The sequence below is a fragment of the Tetranychus urticae genome, chromosome 2 (assembly GCF_039701765.1).
Source record: "Tetranychus urticae isolate SD_2017Ah chromosome 2, NJAU_TeUrti_SD_1.0, whole genome shotgun sequence".
Taxonomy (NCBI): domain Eukaryota; kingdom Metazoa; phylum Arthropoda; class Arachnida; order Trombidiformes; family Tetranychidae; genus Tetranychus; species Tetranychus urticae.
In genome coordinates this window covers 13,529,899-13,547,845 of record NC_142959.1, presented here as the reverse complement: position 1 = coordinate 13,547,845, position 17,947 = coordinate 13,529,899, and the positions used below count along the sequence as shown (strand labels likewise).

At 30.9% G+C, this 17,947-nt stretch overlaps 1 protein-coding gene and 1 long non-coding RNA gene across 5 annotated transcripts; both read left to right on the top strand.

Annotated features, from left to right (window-relative positions):
• Positions 1-5: 5 nt before the first annotated feature.
• LOC112538855 (uncharacterized) lies at positions 6-6,064 on the top strand. Of its 4 annotated transcripts, none has more exons than XR_016198612.1 (5): positions 6-409; positions 561-2,163; positions 3,455-5,038; positions 5,250-5,441; positions 5,551-6,064. It is a non-coding gene; the product is annotated as an uncharacterized LOC112538855 (long non-coding RNA). The 4 variants fall into 4 exon arrangements; XR_016198613.1 differs by lacking the exon at positions 6-409 and having other exon boundaries at positions 431-1,778; positions 2,058-2,163; XR_016198611.1 differs by lacking the exon at positions 6-409 and having other exon boundaries at positions 431-1,866; positions 2,058-2,163.
• A 998-nt stretch (positions 6,065-7,062) lies between these two features.
• Positions 7,063-8,630, top strand: LOC107360303 (homeobox protein Meis1-like). The gene is made up of 3 exons (XM_089267360.1): positions 7,063-7,433; positions 7,504-8,006; positions 8,099-8,630. The coding sequence occupies exons 1-2, from the start codon at positions 7,291-7,293 to the stop codon at positions 7,646-7,648; spliced, it is 288 nt and encodes a 95-aa protein (XP_089123486.1). The 5' UTR covers positions 7,063-7,290; the 3' UTR covers positions 7,649-8,006; positions 8,099-8,630.
• The last annotated feature ends 9,317 nt before the right edge of the window (positions 8,631-17,947 follow it).

Sequence of the window (17,947 nt, the reverse complement as noted above, 5' to 3'; positions counted from 1 at the left end):
TTTGATGTAAATGTGTTACAAAGGCAATTTAAATTAACAAAATTCAGGCCATTCACGAGTTTTAACAAATTTAATTTACATTTTAACCAGAATTTTTCAATCTCCGTCTGAATTAGCTATCTGATTCCTACTATTCAGTCTAATCTGTGGTTGACTGATCTATTTCTTGAGATTTATGCTGTTAACTATAAGCAAAGTGATTTAATTACTTTAACTTGATATGGTTTATATTGTTTGCAATGAATAAGACGAGGTGATTAATGTTGCAATTAAATCAGTGGAAAAAATCTGGTTCAGATTTGCGTTTGGATTAGGCGCTCTTTTTATATTTCAACATTCGTGGTAAGCGCCAAAGCTTAGCACATGATTTGGATGATTCATTTTGCTTCACGCTGGTCAACATTAAATGGTAAGTTTTGATTTTTTCTCGATTGTTTTTAATTTGACAAATTATTCTTTGTTCATTATTTTAATCTTGTTCATCACTGTATCTTCCTGATTTTAATATTTCAATCTTTCTTGTCTTTTTCTTGTGAATGTAATTTTTGTTCAACAATCAGCCAAGCCCATGCGATCAGAATTTTGTGTTTGGGCGTTTTGAGGAAACGTGTATTTCAATGCTGCCTTTTACACTTTGCCTTTTGGATTTTGGATTTTATTTTCATCTACTTTATAAGCTTTAGGCCAAACTTGGTTACTTATCATCATTATCATCACTATCATTAACATGATACTTTGGCTATTTTTTACCATTAACCTGTGGTTATCCAATGATTCTGATTCCTTTTTAATCTGAACTTGATCATCTGTCGATTTCCAGCCTTTGGTTTGTCCTACGAGTGAAAACAACTTTTCTGCTTTAGGATCAGATACACTTTTCCAGCTATTTCGACTAATATACTTTTCTATTTGTGCCCCGGATATTGATAATTTATCATTGAAATCGATATTTCTCGTTAAATCTCATCGACACATCAGTCAACATGTCGGAATTATTTTGTCGGTTCAAGAGCTGCTCTTTGACGAATCTCAGTTAATGGAAAAATAATCAAATGTAACTGTATTTTTGATCGCTTTTTACATGATACAATATTGGCCAATAATGATCCAATTGTAACAGTAACTTGTATCAACAGTTACCAACAAGCTTGAAATTGCATTCTCCACGTTAGTAGGTAAAAATTTCAAGTTTAATTGAAACAAATTTCCGGATGATACTGGGGATGATCAGCAATCCTATTCTAGAAGTAAAAGGAGAGAAGAAAAAAAACAAAAAATGCAAAACCGAAACAAATCAAATGAAAGACAAACAGCGAGAAAACAATCTGATTTACCATTCAACTTCCGGATAACTTGGCTAAGTACCTCATCAGCAGTAGCAGAAACTGCAGCAGCAGCAAAAAAATCAGAATATGATGCAAAAAAGTGAGAGAATGAAAAGATTCGATGAAGATGGTAATGTAGACAGACTGTAAAATCCTTGAAATTCCTACAAGTAACATTGTGTATGGGAATGTAAGGTGCAAAAAAATAGCACCAAAAATCAGTCAACAAGCAACCATCAACCCATCAACATCATCAAGAAAAAAAGACTACAAAATTTGAAGAATATATGATTATGAACAAACAGAAGAGGAATAAAGTTGATGAAGGTGTAACCACGCATTTGAATCAATTGTCTTTTTTTGCTTTTCATGCAAATTGGATGCAAAGTGAAGGAAACAAAGAAGCTAAATCCTTCCTGAATAACACTTGAATTGGTGATTTTTGATTGAAAGGTAACTTCACTCGATTTTACATGAATAAACAAAAAGTACATAACATGAAATGATGAAAATAATCACAATAAAATAAGCACATAATAAGGTGAGACATAAACCTGGCGATTAAGAGAGGCTTGTCTTGAGCTTAAAACTAGCGGGAAAATATTGACATGTGATATACCACGTTGCTGCATTGAGACAGTTTCTTATTTTTACCGGTTAATCCAATCTTTACTCTGGTTATTATAATTGGCTTTTCTTAATTTATTGTGTTTATTATTTTATTATTAACAGTATTTAGTGGATAAATAATTTACTTGTTAAACTTGACTGCCCAAGGGTTAACCCAATCAATTACCAAAGAAAACCAGAAGAAACCAAGGAAATTCTGATTAATAAGGTAAAGACACTCTTTTTACTGTTAGCCATTACATTGTTTTTATAAGATGATTGTTTTTGTTTTATTTTGTTTCTTTTTTTGCTAAATTGGTTAAGTAATTAGTCTATCAACAATTTAGTTTGATAATTAATTTTGTTTTATCATTTTCAATCATCGTCCAGATCATTGATTGATTAAGATACATGTAGTATTTTGTATCTTAAACTAATTGAATTTGCTTTGAGTTGTTGATAGGTTTGCTGTTTGGGTTAGGTTAAGAAAAGGGTAAATTGCTTTCTACACCATTTTACCCACAACTCTTTCAGGTTTTGTGTATACTTTTAGAGTTAATTGTATTTAGTTAGAAGGGTTAAATTGTGTACCTTTTTAGTGGGCTATTAATGGGTTAACCTTATATTTGATTGTTCTCAATTGACATTGGTTGTTAAAGGTAGGAAAAAATAGGGTTTAAAGTGGTAATAATTAATAGTTTCTATTGAGATTTGATATTTATTTATGTATAATATCTTTTCGTTATTGCCAAAGGCTTTTGCCCATTGACTTCTATTCCAATAGATGGTAACTCAACATGATAAATTAACTTAAATGGCACGTTACCCAGTTAGTTAGCTGTTTAATTTAAGGTCACCATGTTAATGGTGATGATACAATTTTATATGAAACATGAAACGGATTTTTTTTCTAATATAAATCACCAAAGAAAAATGAAACATTAATTTTGCGCTGCTATTGTAGGCTGAGAGAAGTTCAATCAAAAATTTAGACATAAATTGAGATCAAATCTCACAATTGTCAGACAAAATGAATTGACATTAAGATATCAGCTTCTCAGTTAACAAACTCACGATCTAATTGCCAAAACAATCTCAACTTTATTTGTCAAACAGTTTGCGGCTTCATTGAGTCAACTGAAAATGCGTACTGATTTTGCAGTTGCAAAATGGTGACAAATCTGCTAGAGCAAATCAATTATCCAATCAAACCAAATTAAAGATGATTGTATTGCTTGGTACACTTGAAATCAAAAGACTATTGAGGATCACAAAGCTGGCAACATACGTAATCGCCATGGAATTGGTGATGAGATAAATTACTAAAATTGAGCCGAGTCCGCTTTAAATCATCACCATAATGATCTAATCATTTTCGGACGCAACGTTAAAAATATCAAATCTTGTTCAATTAATTAAGATCACGAAAAATTCCAAATTAATGTGGCTTACTTGGAAAACATTATGTCTACATTGTTTGTTGCACTATCTTAATTTTATTTTGTTTTGTGTTTATACAGGTTTATTCAACTCACTGGTGGATTCTGGTTTTGAACAGTGACTCTATTTGATATACAATTGATTGGATTACCACGACGGTTGCGGTAGATGAAATTGATTGAACGTAATTTGGGTAAAACAAGTGAACTGACGTGAATAGTGTATTGAAGCCGGTCCAAAATTGAGATACCAAACCAAGTTGTCAGTATTGACCCTATGTAGATGATGAACTCAACCTCTGACATGACTGGATAGGAAATGTAAAAGACATCAGGATCTTTAAATGGTTTTACCATAATTTCAACCAGCCCAGTTCTGGAGATTGGATCTGAATAATATTCTCGGTCAATTAAAAAACCAATCTTGGTACATTGAGGTGCCGTAATCAGATTGAGACACTTTTTAAACACCTTAATTTGGCCAAGTTTTTTGCCTCTAAATCTTTCATCGTCCAAGGAAAGAAAGGATAAATTGGTTGGATAGTTTGGTTCAGACAGGTTGACAATTGTATCTGGAAATAGACCTGGTTTTGAAGTAGTTTGGAGGTAAGCGTTGATGCAATTAGCAAAAAGTGTACTCCGATGATAATTTTTACATGCTGTTTCGTATGGTGGCTCAAGATAGCTTGTAACTACTCGATAAGCGCGAATGTAATGGGTCAAAATGTGGTTTTCTCTACCAAATATGATTGTAGCAAAGCTGTCATCATCAGCAATTGGAATGGAAGGATCAATCAGACTTAACCAAACCTGTGAAGTTAAATTTAATTGAAGTCGCAGCAAATTTCCCTTTTTCAATATGAAATTTTCCTTGGGAATGGTCACTGGTGAACCTGATCCATCTTTACACTTTAATCTAACCCGAAAGTCAGTATTGCCGAGATAATAGTTCAACTTGCAAAGATCCTTTTTCAATGAATTTCCCGGATAACCTTCAATTTTCAGTGTTTTAACCCAATGTTTCGGTTCAATCAGAAGGTCTTTGATTTCATCGATGGTCAAAATGGTGCCCACTTTTTCGCTGAACGTTTGCATTTTTTTCGCAATGGTTAAACATTTCGCTTCGTTTTCCTTTCCACTGTTCAGTTCAGTCGAAATATTCCCGAAAAATTGGTCAAATTTATGTGAATATCGATGGCAAAATAATCTAATATTGATTGCATCTGACAATGGAACCAATAACTCAAGATCGGGTAAAACGTAGTCCTCAGGATATTCAAAAGAGACTTCAGTTTCCACCTTGAAGGCTAAAAATTTATCCGTAACCAAATAAAGGTGAAATGAACAGCCAAAAAAGCAAATCAACTTTATAATCAAATTAAAAGTGTTTGTTAACATTGTTTTAAACACAACAGTGATGATATTTTCTTATACCCTTATAATTGAACCAAAATGCCAATTTAATTTCCCTTTCATTGATTTGCGCATTTCATTTACACTTTTCACTAGCATCTAAATCTAAATTTACCGATGATTGATGGTTGATCAAAAGGAATCACAATTAAATTGGACAATTGATTATGCAGAGAAAAGGACATAAATGGAATGAATAATTGAAATTATTGAACCAAAAGATGGTCGATGCCTATTTTTATGATACTAATTGTAAGTAAATTGAAGTGAAACAATTAACAACACTAAAACAATTGTTAACTAGTTTTGTTTAATCAACACAAACAATTGTGATCATCTTCACTTTACCCAAAGTAAAAGTAAACTGTTGATCATTCAATCAACTTAAAATCAAACTCACAATCAACCCACACAATTGATTTTATTTCATCTTCTTACTAATTGTGATTCTATCTGTTTACAGTTGAATGGCCATGAGTTTGATGAATTTGAAAAGCTAAAATATACAAATGAATGGCGATGGAACCAAAGAAAAGACTGACAATTGATTTCAACTCAACTTGGACTTAGACTGTCAACAAACTGTTTACAATCCAGTCTTTTTAATTGTTATTATTTTTATACCATTCAATCAACTGCTTGTCATTGTCATTCAGTAAGTAATCAATATAAAATTAATTTTAATCACTCAATACACATGCATAATCTTGAAAGTTAACGATAAAATTGTAATCTTTCTTCTTCTTCCCTTTAACCTGTTTCAGTTCAATTCTGTGCGCTGGGTGTTGGTTCAATAGAGATTATCTTCAATAATAATTAACTTTTTCACAGTCAAAACTGGTTAACATGAGATTTCCTGGTGAGAAGTATAACAAGAGAAAGTTGATCATCATAATCATCCTCAAAATTTATCCGGTTAATTAAACAGTTGGACTAAGATGTTGAAGAGGCCAAACAATGAGCTTGGATCAGCTGTTTTACAATTAGCGTTTTAATCGCAATCAACTGAGAACATAAATTTGTCTCTAACATTGACCGGGAAATCAGGTTAACCCGCTCTTCATGATGATTAGTTGATTGTTTGTGAAAATTAATAAAAAGGCAACAAAAACAGTTAAAACAAAAAACGTTAATCAAATAGATGTTAATAAACTGTGACTATAAAAATCTATTAATTTTATGTGTGTTTCACTGAGTAACTAAAAATATCAAAACTTCTCAAAATATTGTATTTGCTTGCTGTTAATTGTAATTAAATGGACGGTTAATCAACTTGCATTTATCTCACTTTTTACATCATCATCATTAACCTATTCAAAGAAATGATGAGACAAATTAGTAAAATTTATTTTTCTTGACAATCCGATCAGCTAGAGTAACGAAATTTTCATGAGATCGAGAAGAAGTTCCATTTATCGATAGTGCTCGAAAGCATAAGCAAAGCAGGTAGAGTCAATATTACTAGATTTACCAAATTGAACAGTAAGAATCGCCCATTTCTAAATCGTTTGAACGGAAAGGTTTGAGCAATTGGTTAAAAAGATGTAAGCAATCAAAAAATTGGTCTCATGCTTTCTTCGAATAGGTTATGTCATTAGGTTAACTCATTGATTACTAAACAACTTTCTTCTTTTGCACTTTTTAACTCTTTCAACCCAGTTGATTTGTTATGCTGCATCATTCAGTGCTAATTATTAAAGAAATGTAATCAAAAATAGTAATTTTCGGAAGGTTTTCCCATATTTTTACAATTAAGGAGTTAAATTTGATCAAGGTTTAAGTTTGTTTTTAGAAAGTTGCTCAAATCAATTTGTCAGTATTTAGGACTTAATTTTAGCCCATTGATTCAATTTGGATACGATGCTTGTTAACTTGAAAATGTAATTGGTACTGTAAATAATAAGACAAAGTATTTAAAATCCAATCTCATCGGATACTTTTTGCTCTGGAAAAGTGTTATAACTCCTCCAAACTCAATAATTTAAAATACGGATTCTGCATTTTTTCTTTGGCTTTATTTACATGAATAGATCTCAGTAACCTTAATTCCGATAAAATTCTGTCTATTTTTGTGGTTTAGTCCAATCATGACTTTTAAGCTTTAGAAAAATTTTACTTAGAACCCAGTCTGGTCACAATTTTAACTCAAAATTTAATTTCTTGACTTGTATATTGTATGAGATGAATAGCAACTGTAGCACCATTAACCCTTACCGTCTCATCAACATTGATATCATCAAAACACCAGTTAACAGAAACAGCAATCAGCAACCACCAGCATTAACCATTTTACCACGGCTATACATCAACTGAAACCATAAATTGTATCAAAAACAAAAACCATCAACAACACACAATCATCTTTAATCGTTTGCAACATAATTTACGGATAATCCATATAAACCTTCACCAACCTCATCACCACCAAAAGTTTTCTTCATTTATTAGTTAATTTTTATTATTATTATCTATTATAAATATATAAATATTGTAAAAGGTAAGTTATGGCCATGGAGCATCCTTACGATCCGATGACGACCCTTCAATACGGTCCTTCGGTTAACTATGGCAATGCAGTCCATGGTTATCAAGGTAATCATGTTATGGGAACAGACATAGTTAAACGAGATAAGGATGCAATTTATGGGTAAGTTTGACAAATGAATTTCATGAAAATATTCTCAATCTAATTTTTCTTTTCCTTTTCTTTTTTCCAGACATCCATTGTTTCCGTTACTTGCACTCATCTTTGAAAAGTGTGAATTAGCAACCTGTACACCTCGAGACTCGGGTTTATCAAGTGGTGATGTGTGTTCATCGGAATCATGCAATGATGATATCCAGGTCTTCGCCAAACAATAATTAGATACAAAAATAGCCAAGAGATGGTAGTTTTATACAAATCAGATGATAAAGTTTATATGCGTTTTTCGTGTGCTTTTGTTTCGGCCGTTTTGATTAATTATGATTTTGTATAATTAGATTGTTTTATTTTCATCCGTTAAGCTTCATTGATTGACTAAATTAACTAGTATCATTATCAATGTTGCTACCATTGATAATCGTGTTGCTAAAAATTACCGATTCAACTTTCATTGAGTTGTGTTTTTAGGTTCACTTATGTTGAACCATTTTTACCCATTTTCTGGTCAACCCATAAACAGTTATACCCATTACAACAACAATTATAATCATTTTAAATGCTGATTCCGTCAAAATGGTGAGTTTCTACTTTCATCCCAATCATCTTTAGCCTTCATCTTCATCTTCTTCATCATTACTCATTTGAAAATTGTTTATCTTTTAACACAGTGTTACAGTTTAACAACAAACTCTTTTTTTTGATTCCTGTTAAATTATCTGTTCAAGTAAAACATTAAGGACTGTTTACATTCACTGTTATTGATTAGACAAGAAAAAGATGAGCTTTTTCCACCAGGAAGACAAGGAAGATGCTGTTGCATGCTGATGATGAGATGTTATACAAGATCGGTTCAGTAACCCAAGAAGAGATGGGAAAGCAAAAGGATTGAAATGTAGATTAACATTTATATCATTTCAAGGGTTACCAAAAGATGATCATCAACTGGAATCACAATCAATTTAAAGAAACACACCACAAAATTGAATGTTAAATAACAATAATATGATTAAGATCAAGGATGAGGTTAAATGTTACTGACAGAATCAACATTCACAATCATCTTGTTTTTTGTATATCATTTCTTGTATCATTTCATGAAATTGTTCAGTTATATTGTTTATTGATAACTCTTGTTCCTTCCAATCAATTGTTACCAGAATAGTAATTCTGCTCTTGACAAGTAAACATTTTATTAACAATGGATTAACAATTGAACAGCTCAAATGTTAATCATTTACTTCCTTAAAAAAAGCTAATCCTTCAATCTCAACCCAAATCCAGTTTAAGGAAATCCTTTTCACCTGATTTTTTTGGGTTCAATTTTGTCTCTACACTTTTCAATGTCAATACGATTAACACAATAAGATTAATCAAATAACCCAAAAAAAGTAAAGTTAATAACCTTAACCATAAAGAGGTTCAAGGTTAATTGTTATTCATAAAGATTGCAATTAACATCGGACGCAACAGGCTCAATGTAATGATGATGAATGTGACAAAAGACGCTGGCAAATGATTTACTCATCATCCTAGTCTAGCCTTTTGATAGTTGAACAATTAAAGTACAAAAGAGGTTAATTTAACCGACGGAATACAATTTATAAATCAATGAACTTTCTCATCAATTTACATTTACTTTTACTTGTTCGTTGCTCTTTTGAGTTACAATTTAACAAGCAATGTCCAACCCTTAATCATCAATGGACAATTGGCTTATTATCGGGAAACATGATCAAACATGATTTATTCCCATCTCTCTCAATTGACCTAAATTGGAATCAGCCAGCGATACCAACCCTTGATGTTGTTTAATTCAATAGTGTTTAACTTTTCACTATTAATTATTGTACTTCGGGGTGGGTCAAGGTGTGGGTGGAAGGGATTGATCATTGATTTAAATAATGTTGATGTTCAATTGATTGAGAGATGGTCAGACCAATTGGTGAAGCCAATAGCTTTACTTTCAAATGAAAATGAAATTGTTATTGATTAATGATGTTCATCTGATCATTTATATAATGATGAAACGATTCACTTTTGCGGATGGTAAAATTAACTTGATTATTGGGTTGATTCAGATTGCAAACAAGGAAATTGAAATGATATCATGATAACAATTAAGCAAATGACATGGAAAGGAAATGTTAAAATTCAATGTTAATTGAACGCGAATAACAGACAAAACAATTTACTTTGCCAGGATAAATGATGAATGATTGTTAAACTATGATTAAAACGCTGATTAAAGTAGTAATGATTTAGTAATGATTAAAGAGTCTGATTTAAGCAGCAAATTTTTCTAAATTTCATCAGTTTAATTCAGTTTATCAAAAATACAAAACAAAAAAAGGTTAACCATAAATGAATATGTTGAGCCCAAGTTGAACGATACAAGATGATGTAGATGATTAACAATCAACTTTTCACTATTATTAGATGATTAATTGATCACTCCTTTTCCGGTTAATTGTTGATCGGTTGGTTAAATGAAAAGGAAATTGAAATTAACCAAATTACAATTAAATTTAGTTGTAACCAAATCTGAGTTGGCTTTCAAGTTGATCAGTTGAAAACAGTAAAACCTCAAAACCAGAAAACCCAAAACTGGATAATTTTTTTCCGTTTTTTTTCTCGCTCGTTTGAGACTCGGTTTAACTTTTCATTTACATGATAATCAATAGAGATAGATGATGAAGTGATGATGAGGAAGAAGAAGAAGAAGAAGATTATGAGATTAAGAAGCTTTCTAAAATGATAATTCCTTGTTAACATGTTTATTGCTGACAAACTCACTTTCAATGATTGTCCTCTGATCTGCAGTTTCTCATCTTTATCCTCACCTTCATCATTTTCATCCTCATCTCTATCATTTTGACAGATTATTTATCTGACAAGATTCACGTTCTCACTCAATAGTCAAAGTTCAACCTTTACCTTTTCATGTGTGAAACAGGTCAAAAGGATGTTCATATCTTATTTATTTTTCGCCATCAACATCGTTACATTTTCAACGATCAAGTTTAATGATTGCAAGTTAAACTGGCCAACAAAATTACCCGATTATATTTGATCAATGGTAACAATTAAGAGTCGAGCGTCAAACAAGATTGTACAATAAACTAATTATAACACCAACATGTATTTACTTTTCAAAATTGTATCACTTTTTTTTGGATCCACTTTCAAATCTCATGTTGTTATGGTTAAACTGTTAAACAAGATTGACCAGTCATTGTAAATAACAATTTTACCTTAGCCATCATTTAGCTCACATTGATTAAAATTGGCCTCATTTTTAGGTCACTTTTTATGGTACAATCAAGATTTACTCAAGAATGTGTCAATAAAATTAAGCCACAAATCGTGAACAACATCGGTAAATAACATTTCAAAATCAGGTAAAGAAAAACTTTCTCTCATCTTCACTTCAATTTGCATGACAAGACATGAATCCCAGAAACCCAACTGTAACAGTCTGACCTTTTTATTTACATTATTTTCATCTTAAACTTAATCTCGATAATTTTCATGCTTAGACCCTAAGACAAGCAACAGTCAACCTAAGAGAGTCACTCTTGTCCCATCAAATGTAACACACAACCAGACCTGTTTCCCGGCAATTGTGTGATCTTTTTACATCATTTGAATTTCAATAAATATTTAATCATTTCCTTCATTTCACCAATTCAGCTATTCATCAGCACCTATTATGACCATTTTGATGATCTTAATCATATTCATCATTTTATTGATTTACTTGTTAAATTGCAAATTAAATAATCTAGACACTTAAAGCTCAATTTATCATTCTAAATGCAATAATTAAACCAATTTTTCAAATCCTGTAACTCAATATCCAGGCTGACTCAGGTTCATCCTGATTAAAGTGATTACAGTGAAAATTAAATTTTTGATCAACAATCAATAAATGTTCAATAAAGTTGAACAAACATTAAAAATGTGTAATCTTGTAATATCATGATGATGCTGTTGATGATGATGTTGCCAGTTAAAGTGTCACTTTTAATTACTTGACTGTAATCACGTTAATGATTAATTGTGTTAACAACACTTGACATGAAAATTATATTTAATGAGAATCAAATTGTTGACACAATTTGTAATACAACTTATAAGAAGAAGAAGAAAATTGTTAACTAAATTAACATTTAACAACCCAAATAATGGTCAATTAAGATTAGTATCATTACAAGATTGTATTGGTTAAGACAACAATCAGAGAACGGCAAAAAAATCTAATTAACTAATAACTTTGCTTTGTTGCTAATTTTGTTGATTAACATAATTTGACCAAACTTATTGTTAAATTGAATCTAAATTAAGTAACCAAATGAAATCTGGAAAAGGCAAGTAAAAAAAGGTAAATTAAAGTTACGCTGAAACTGCAACAATTTAAAGGTTCCATTAAACTAATCCATATTAACATAATTAAAACATTAATGGTTGATTAAATTAAACTGTATTGAAAAACTGGTCAGCAAAAGATTCTAATTGAAATATTAATTAAACAACGGAATTTGATTCTCGTGTGTTTTTCATGTAACAGCATTTGGCCATAAAAAAGTTAACTGTAAAAGCCATTCATTGAAACATAAGCAATCAACTTAACCATAAACTTTAATGTTGACCCTTTTAGAGATGCTTTTATCAGCTTTTTAGTTTCAGCTTTCAATATCATAACAGCAATTATCAACAATTAAGAGTCTCTGGTTAATGGATGTTGTCCTGTTCATCCTTAATGGTTTCTCAGGAAAAACTGTCATCCCATGTTTTCATCATGAAAAGTGATTACACTGAGCTAACAGACATTTACATGGACCATTAACCCGTTTATCTTGAACCATTTGGATTATCATTTTAGACCAAAAAGTTGAACTTTTGTTCAATCTTGTGATTCAGTAAAGTCTTATTCAAATGGTGTGTTCATTCATCTTGAAAAGTGTTGCGCTTTACTTCAGACAAGTTGAAATGTTTAACATCGTTCTGGTTTTGTATTGAAAGTGTTTGCAAAAATAAACAAATTGTTACAATTTACCTGAAATGATGAGCAAAATAGAGGTTAATATGAAGTAAGATTAAAGTAATAAAAATGAGGTTCTCAGTTGCTTAGCGTAATAATTGATGTAATAAATGTAATACAATTAAGGTTACCTTTTAATTTGTTATTTATTCTATTAATAATTTAAAATTAGTAAAATAAATTGCAAATCATCATTAAAAACAATCAACGCAAGTAATAACAATCTTTCATCATCAACTGATTAACATGAGAAGAAGAAGCAAAAAACAGAGATTCATTGGTTATGGTGATGATGATGAGAAGGGATAAAAGTCATGAAAGAAAAATGGAAATAATGAAATGTCCATTCATTTCTATTCATCCCATTCTTCACGGTTTTCATCTTCATCATTTTCCTATGATGAGGTTCATGATTTTTCATCTTCTGTGGTTTATTGATGTAGTTATTTGAACTTTATTGCCTAAATTTGAGTTGCTTTTAGTGGCCAAAAAAGCCGGATCTTAACATTTGATAGCAGCCTTGCCATCTTTAGCTTAACCTGAAAGGATCGACCCAACAGGTTTAGATTAATGTTTACTTCTGCTACTCTTTGCGTAAAAAAAGTAACTTTACACACTTTTTGCTTTCTTTTATTTTCATCAAAAATTGATCAAACTGAACCGACTAAGTCAACTCGAACTGACCTGAAATATTTCCAATTTTTTGTCGAATCTGAATAGAATGAACCTTTTTAAAGCGTTTAAATATCATGTGATTTCGTTCAGTAACTGTTGGACTCTTGATGATTGAGTGTGTTTAATAATAACTCAATTATTGATGAACATTTAACTGTCATTTTGTGGTTTTGAGCAGTTTGATTCATGGAAAATGAAAATTTAAGATTTCACTGAAATTTAAACGACCATCGATTCAGCTTCAAGTGATTTTATTTTCATTAGTTTACGCTTTTCATTTCACATTCTGATAACCTTTTGCATCTTCATTTTGCGCCATTGATTTAGTGAGTTTTAAGTTCAAGAATCATTTCGAATCATCGATTAATTTTCAATAAAAGTCAAGGTTTATGGATTAATCATGAGGCATTCAATTACTTTTTGCTGCATTACAAAAATTTCTGTCCATTACTTGAGGATCCAACTGCTGGTCAGACTAACAGTTTTCCTAAATTCAACTAATCGACCAATATTTAATGCTAATTTTGATGAAATTGAAGAAATTTATTCCTCAATTTCGTCTCATTTCAATGAAACCGAATCCAATTCATCTTCAATTGCGGCTCTTTTGCGGCTGCAAATCACAAAACCTGATTATCACCATTTTTTTAAGACTATTTATGACCTTTTGATTGCAATTGAAATACGTTTGCAACACAATTGCTTTCAATTAATATGCTTTTTTATAACAATTATATCTATTATTAGGAGATGATATTTGTTGATTACGATAATCAATTGAAATGTAATTGTCATTATTACAAGATGAACTAAGATGATTTAAACTGGTTTAACTCAGAAAGCAAAATAAACAAATAAACAAGAAACTCATTGATGATGTTGGGCCAACACAAAAAGGTAAGGTAATTTTTGTTGGCAACATTTTTATATTTTCATTTTGCATTTTCAGTTACTATTAATAAATATTGTTTTGTTCAACAGTTAAAACATTTTATCAGCAATAATAATGATAATAATACCGTATTAACCATTAGTTTATCAATTGGGATTGGCTTTCCATTCATATTAAATATAAATAAATATAAAAATGTTAAACTAAAAAAGGTCTTTCATTGCGTTGGCTTTGTGACTAAATGGTCAGTACTTTATCCTTTATCGTTAAACAGTTTTAAATTAAAATGCACAATTCAACTGTTCAATGTATATTTATATCTCAAGATATGATTTTGTCAATCAATGAAACCAATCTTTAATAATAAATGAGATTGAAATATCTGTAACTATCCATCACTTAAATGTTACCCTTACAAAGCTAAGGCAATGCCTATTTCCTGGGATCAATCGCTATGGTCAATTAGGTTTACTGGCCTTACTGTCTAATCATCTTGTACATTAGACGTTAAGCCATCGAGATAATCTAATTGATCAAAATATAATATACATAAAACATGGTAAAATTGGCGATAGTCAAGTCTGTTGCTTCTTTTGGTATGTTTTGGCCTAAATTTTGTCTCTTTTTTGGGTACTTAATTGGTCCTTTTTATTGTACAAATTGACCTCTAATTGGATCTTATCAAGTCCTGTCAACAATCAGTAATAATAGTAATAATCTAACAACCGGTTCTGTCAATAACAATAAACATCAATGAGAGGCTCAAAGTAAAAAAGGTTAACCTATTGACTGGTATCTTTGGGTTTAAAGATGATCATCTGCTTAGCCTGTTGCAGTGAATGTCAATGGTTAAAGCTGGTCTAAAATGGGTAATATTTTGCTTCCTTTAAGTGTGAATGTTAATTACAATTCAGGTCAATTGATAATAATTAACATTTGAATGATAAAAATTGGAATGAAATTTTTTACCCAAAAAAACACTAATTGAGTTTGTCCCATTAAACGGAAAAAATATGCAAAAATAAGGCACAATTAACACACAAAAAAGGGAAAAATAAAGGATAATCAAGAGTATGATGTGTGTGATGAGTGTGAGGATGAAGATGAAGATGAAATTTGTGATTGACCTGGAGTCAAGTGATGCATTAAGGTTGACAGATAATGGGATGAATCACTTTACTGTTGAAGGGCAGAGATCGACATGAAAATTGGTTGACTTGCAATTGGTAATTAAATTGATTGAAAATAATCGATGTGATGAAGATGAAAGTTGCTCTCACCATTTACCTCTCTTGTTGATCAACATGATGATAAACAACGGCAAATCAATTCAATTTGACAATGAGTTGTTATGCATCAACAGGCCCAAGCTACAAATGAGTATTCATTGAAGAAACGTGTTGCCATCTTAGCTGAACCATGTTAAGAGTAAAGGCCAAATCAGACTAGAATCAAGTTAACTTAATGTTAATCATGGAGTTCATTTTTTTCTTCAGCTTCTTGTACAACTTGTATGTCAACTCATTTAGTTCATTTAGTTGATTAAACTTTCAAGTGATTCAATTGTTTCTTCTGCCGTCTGTTATGCTAAAAAGGTGATGATGATCAATGAAAACAAAAACCGGCGAGAAACGGTTAAATTTGATGCAGATTGTGATTGCCAATGAATACAATTAGTTTAATTGTTTCATCTGAACCATTGATACTCAACCTTTACTCAAGGTTAACTTCACTTGCATTATTACCTTTAAATCTGATTATTTTGCTTCTTTCACTATCGCCATCACAATCAGTCCGTGTTCAGATTAATCTCACAATCAATCAGATTTTTGCTTTCTTTTGTGTCTCTTCCCATTCATTATCATCTTCATCTTCTCATCATCTTCCTTCCTGTTGATTTCCTATTGAACATTTGACTTCTTTTTTCCTTCCCAATCCCTTTGACAATTTCACTGACTCAATACTGACAATCATTTGACAATCAAATAATTTCCTCTCTTAACTGTCGACAATTTAATCTATTTCAACACCAATTGAACACTAATATCATCAGTTAATAGTGAATTAAAACAGTGGCATTTACGGTTAAATTTACAGTTAAATTTAATGTTCAATTTTTTGGGTTTACTTTGAACCTAAATTTTGCAGTTCAAGACAAAAATCCAATTTCCAATGTTTTTCAAATTGAATTTTGTAACTCAATTTTAGGCTAAATTTTGTTCAACTTTGGGTTAAATTTTCTGGTCTTTTCTGTCAATTTCAAGATGAACTTGACTGTTGAACATAATTAAAGATTGATTTTTACTGATTGTTGGACAATGTAGACAATGAATGATGGATTGAAAAAACATGAAAAGACAAGATAAACAACATTGATATGTAAATAGAAACAATAATTTCCCTGTTTTACTGTGAATGTTGTACTCTTTTTTTCCATCGTCAATATTTTCCTTCTCACTGAATCGGACAATAACCTTTATCTGTTTAAAAGCACACAGAACTTTACTGTCTCATCATCACCATAATTATCATCGTCTAAAGGGAAAAAAACTTTAAAACGCAAATATACGGGAATAATCTTAATCATCTTTGGATTGAATCCAAGGAAAAAAAAGTAAACTCAACCCAAAAGGTTGACTTGGCCAATACAAGATTGAACATCTTTTCCCATCTCATCACTGTTAATCACTGTTTATCTTAACGATGATATAATATGCCAATGGATGAGACAATATTAAACTAGTTGAAACTGAAAACATTGAACCTGACAACATTGAAACTGCAAACCCAATTTGAGGTTGATAAAACATGACAGAAACAAAGGAAAAAGACGAAAAGATGAACAGAAAACGAAGATGAATGGAAAATGAAAAATAATAAATTTCATGATTAGTTGAACAATTGAAAGTTTATCAATGTAATTTGTAAGGTTTACTTCGGGAAAACTTGCAAATCAACAATCAATTGTGTGACCTGAATTGTTTATTATCATTATTATGCATTATTATGATTGAAAGTATTATTATCAAATATCGTGTTACTTTATATTTTTTTTGTTGAAAAACGATAACAACAGACAACAAAAATTGGAGACAATTATCTTTTAATAGATGAAAAGTAGAAGAAGACAGGTCAGAACTTGAATATCATGGCGATGATGATGGCCATAACAATCAGTAACAATCAATATCATATTACCTAAAAATAATATCATCATTATTCTGGTAACATCACAGGGTATTAAGAAGAAGTAGAAGAAAGAAGAAGAAGCAAAAAGAACCCAAAAAACGTATTAAACAGTGAAGACAATTTTCATCAATAAGCTTACTCATTCGATGAGTAACTCTCATCATTATCATCCATTTCCTCATCTCCATCTTCCCAGCATTTTCCCTCTTTCCCTGCACATTTAAACTTATTCTCATCTTGATCATCTCTTGAAAAACCCTCTCTTCGCCACTCTTCTGATGCTAATAATAAGTCGCTTTTTTTTGTCTCGCTTCTTGTTTCTCAATTGATAATCATCATTGACTCTGTTAATATTAAAAATTGTTAACCAAATATTAATCATATTTGGACCTCAGTTGGACCTTTTTTAAATGGTTGGAAAAGTAAATTATGCAAAAAAATTAGGGATAAACGGGAGGAATGAAGAGGAGGACAAGGAAGAGATGAAAGATGTTGGCAAAATCATTTGCATTTTAAAGCTGATAACAAGAAAATATTTTCATACTTTTGTCAATATTTTCCTTTCATTGGATCCTCAATTTACCCTCAATTTTAAACACTTTTCATCATGTTTACCCCTTTTTGGCCTTCAATTTTATTCCGCTCAGTTTATTTCCATTGAAACAATTACAATGTTTCAAATTGCTTGTTAGTATCAAATGGCGTAAACTTGATGCAACA

Coding starts and splice junctions, on each gene's coding strand:
- LOC107360303 (XM_089267360.1), top strand. CDS start 7,291: ATGGCCATGGAGCATCCTTACGATCCGATGACGACCCTTCAATACGGT. Junction 7,434..7,503: donor GATAAGGATGCAATTTATGG/GTAAGTTTGACA, acceptor TCTTTTTTCCAG/ACATCCATTGTTTCCGTTAC.